Source organism: Anomaloglossus baeobatrachus, chromosome 12 (genome assembly GCF_048569485.1).
Source record: "Anomaloglossus baeobatrachus isolate aAnoBae1 chromosome 12, aAnoBae1.hap1, whole genome shotgun sequence".
Taxonomy (NCBI): Eukaryota; Metazoa; Chordata; class Amphibia; order Anura; family Aromobatidae; genus Anomaloglossus; species Anomaloglossus baeobatrachus.
The window spans coordinates 13,359,838-13,363,770 of NC_134364.1; the positions used below are offsets into that span (position 1 = coordinate 13,359,838).

The 3,933-nt window shown below is 54.7% G+C and overlaps 1 protein-coding gene across 1 annotated transcript in view; it reads left to right on the top strand.

Moving 5' to 3' along the window:
- Nucleotides 1-2,049: 2,049 nt before the first annotated feature.
- The window catches only part of PPP4R4 (protein phosphatase 4 regulatory subunit 4), a 63,682-nt gene continuing 61,798 nt past the window's right edge, over nt 2,050-3,933 (top strand). Inside the window, exon 1 of the mRNA XM_075330622.1 lies at nt 2,050-2,467. Coding sequence (XP_075186737.1) covers nt 2,382-2,467 — 86 coding nt within the window. The 5' untranslated portion in view covers nt 2,050-2,381. The remainder of the gene's footprint in view (nt 2,468-3,933) is intronic.

A 3,933-nucleotide genomic window follows, 5' to 3' on the forward strand; every position in this document is an offset into this window, starting at 1 on the left:
TCCCCGCAGCACAGAGTGTTTCAGGAGATGGGTGTGCTGATGTTCTGGGAGGTCTCATATACTGAGAGTTATATAGAGGAGGGGCAGGTTCTCCCCGCAGCACAGAGTGTTTCAGGAGACGGGTGTGCCGATGTTCTGGGAAGTTAAAGACTGAGTCAGACTAGAGTCACACGACCACTCAGTGGCTAGAATTGACAGTCCTTGTTACAGACTCTGTTCCCGGAGCTTCCCCTGATTTATGAGGCTGTAAGTTCAGGACAGAAACCTCTGGTTTGTGCTTTAAAGCAAAGCATGGATCACAGCCGCTGGAGGGGTGAGTGTGGTCTCAACAGTGAGGCCCTTGGGTCATGCTGGATGGTAAATGTAGCGCATCTTTGTGTCATAATATTGGTGATTTTTTACCTTGGTTGTCAGCAGAAGAAATAGATTGCGCAAATAATAGTAAAACTGGAGAGAAGGGAAAGTGATGACGTTCCAGCTTCCACCAGAAGGGACCCCCACAGGGTCTGTGCCACAGATAATGGGGTGGACACGTGACCTGTATATGGTGGTGAGGACACGTGACCTGTATATGGCGGTGAGGACACGTGACCTGTATATGGCGGTGAGGACACGTGACCTGTATATGGCGGTGATGACACGTGACCTGTATATGGCGATGATGACACGTGACCTGTATATGGCGGTGATGACACGTGACCTGTATATGGCGATGATGACACGTGACCTGTATATGGCGGTGAGGACACGTGACCTGTATATGGCGATGATGACACGTGACCTGTATATGGCGGTGAGGACACGTGACCTGTATATGGCGGTGATGACACGTGACCTGTATATGGCGGTGATGACACGTGACCTGTATATGGCGGTGAGGACACGTGACCTGTATATGGCGGTGAGGACACGTGACCTGTATATGGCGGTGAGGACACGTGACCTGTATATGGCGGTGATGACACGTGACCTGTATATGGCGGTGAGGACACGTGACCTGTATATGGCGGTGAGGACACGTGACCTGTATATGGCGGTGATGACACGTGACCTGTATATGGCGGTGAGGACACGTGACCTGTATATGGCGGTGAGGACACGTGACCTGTATATGGCGGTGATGACACGTGACCTGTATATGGCGGTGAGGACACGTGACCTGTATATGGCGGTGATGACACGTGACCTGTATATGGCGATGATGACACGTGACCTGTATATGGCGGTGAGGACACGTGACCTGTATATGGCGGTGATGACACGTGACCTGTATATGGCGGTGAGGACACGTGACCTGTATATGGCGGTGATGACACGTGACCTGTATATGGCGATGATGACACGTGACCTGTATATGGCGGTGATGACACGTGACCTGTATATGGCGGTGATGACACGTGACCTGTATATGGCGGTGATGACACGTGACCTGTATATGGCGGTGATGACATGTTAGCTGTATGTAGTGGTGATAACACGTGACCCGTATGTGTTCTGATGACACATGACCTGTATATGGTGGTGATGACATGTGACCTGTATATGCCGGTCATGACACATGATCCGGATGTAGCTTGATGACACGTGACCTGTATGTGGCGATAGTGACACGTGACCTGTACATGGTGTGACGACACATTACTCGCATGTTGTGGTATTGACATGTGACTCATATGTGGCGTGATGACACGTGACCCGTATTGGGCAGTAATGACGCATGACTTGTATATGGCGGTGATGACACGTAACCCGTAAGTGGCAGTGTTGACACGTGACCGATTTGTGGCAGTCATGACACGTGATCTGTATGTTCTGTGATGACACGTGACCTGTACATGGTGTGACGACACATTACTCGTATGTTGTGGTATTGACACGTGACCCGTATTGGGCAGTAATGACACATGACTTGTATATGGCGGTGATGACACGTAACCAGTGATTGGTGTGTGGTCACCTGATTGGTCTGTGGTCACGTAATTGGTCTGGGGTCACCTGATTGGTGTGTGATCACCTGATTGGTGTGTGGACACGTGATTGGTGTGTGGTCACGTGACAGTGGCCGTTCTGTGGCAGCTCTGTGCTGTGACGTCAGCAGCGCTCCGTTACTATGGAGACCGGCCGCCGCACTCCTCGCAGCCCGGGCTCCCCGCACGTCCCGCAGCCTGTGACTCCCTGAGCCCCCGGAGGCCGCAGCTCCGCCGCCCCCGCGGCTCCCGCTCCTCCGCCAGTGCCGCTGTCACCCCCGGGTCCGGTCCCCGGTGATCGCAGACTCCGCCCCGGTCCTCCCCCGCCGCCGCCCCCGCACTCAGGATCTCCGGCTGCCATGTGAAGCTCCGGTGCAGGATGCGGGCAGCAGCGGCCGCCTGATCCGGTCCAGCATGGAGCTCAGCCTGTTCGGGTACATCGAGGACCTGCAGGAGCTGGCGATCATCGAGCGGCCGGTGCGCCGGAGCCTGAAGGTACCGTGACGTCAGCGCCCGCACCCCGACACGTGACGTCACCGGGCGGGGACCCCGGGAACAGCGGGGGGCGACACTGAGACTAGTGCGAGGGGCAGAGGGGAGTCAGGGAGGAAAACTGGGGGTCTCCTCACAGAGACCCCCAAACCCTCCCCGAGTACAGGCACTAGAGCCGATATAGGGGGTCCCCAGGTGTCATCCCATGTATGGGGGGGTCCCCACGTGTCATCCCGTGTATGGGGGGGTCCCCACGTGTCATCCCGTGTATGGGGGGGTCCCCACGTGTCATCCCGTGTATGGGGGGGTCCCCACGTGTCATCCCGTGTATGGGGGTCCCCACGTGTCATCCCGTGTATGGGGGTCCCCAGGTGCCATCCCGTGTATGGGGGTCCCCAGGTGTCACCCCCCTTATTTCCCATGTATGGGGACCCGCGTATCATCCCCCTTATTCCCTATGTATGGGGGTCCTCACATATCATACCATGTATGGGGGTCCCCAGGTGTCATCCAATTAATATTTCCTATGTTTGGGGGTCCCCGCCTGTCATCCCCCTTATTTCCCATGTATGGGGACCCGCGTATCATCCCCTCTATTCTTTATGTATGGGGGTCCCCACGTATCATCCCCTCTATTGTCCATGTATGGGGGTCCCCGAGTATCATCCCCTCTATTGTCCATGTATGGGGGTCCCCACGTATCATCCCCTCTATTGTCCATGTATGGGGGTCCCCGAGTATCATCCCCTCTATTGTCCATGTATGGGGGTCCCCGCGTATCATCCCCTCTATTGTCCATGTATGGGGGTCCCCGAGTATCATCCCCTCTATTGTCCATGTATGGGGGTCCCCGAGTATCATCCCCTCTATTGTCCATGTATGGGGGTCCCCGCCGTATCATCCCCTCTATTCTTTATGTATGGGGGTCCCCGCGTATCATCCCCTCTATTGTCCATGTATGGGGGTCCCCGCGTATCATCCCCTCTATTGTCCATGTATGGGGGTCCCTGCGTATCATCCCCTTTATTGTCCATGTATGGGGGTCCCCGCGTATCATCCTTTTTATTGTCCATGTATGGGGGTCCCCGCGTATCATCCACTCTATTGTCAATGTATGGGGGTCCCCGCATATCATCCCCTCTATTGTCCATGTATGGGGGTCCCTGCGTATCATCCCCTTTATTGTCCATGTATGGGGGTCCCCGCGTATCATCCTTTTTATTGTCCATGTATGGGGGTCCCCGCGTATCATCCCCTCTATTGTCCATGTATGGGGGTCCCCGCGTATCATCCCCTCTATTGTCCATGTATGGGGGTCCCTGCGTATCATCCTCCTTATTCCTCACTCTATCATTTCACTACAATGATGGACTTAGCTCCTCCCCCTTGTGATGTCATCAGACTCTGACATCATCATGGTGTTGCACTTTTTTGCTATTGGCTAATGTGAGAGCTGTTGTTTTTGGGGTCTTGG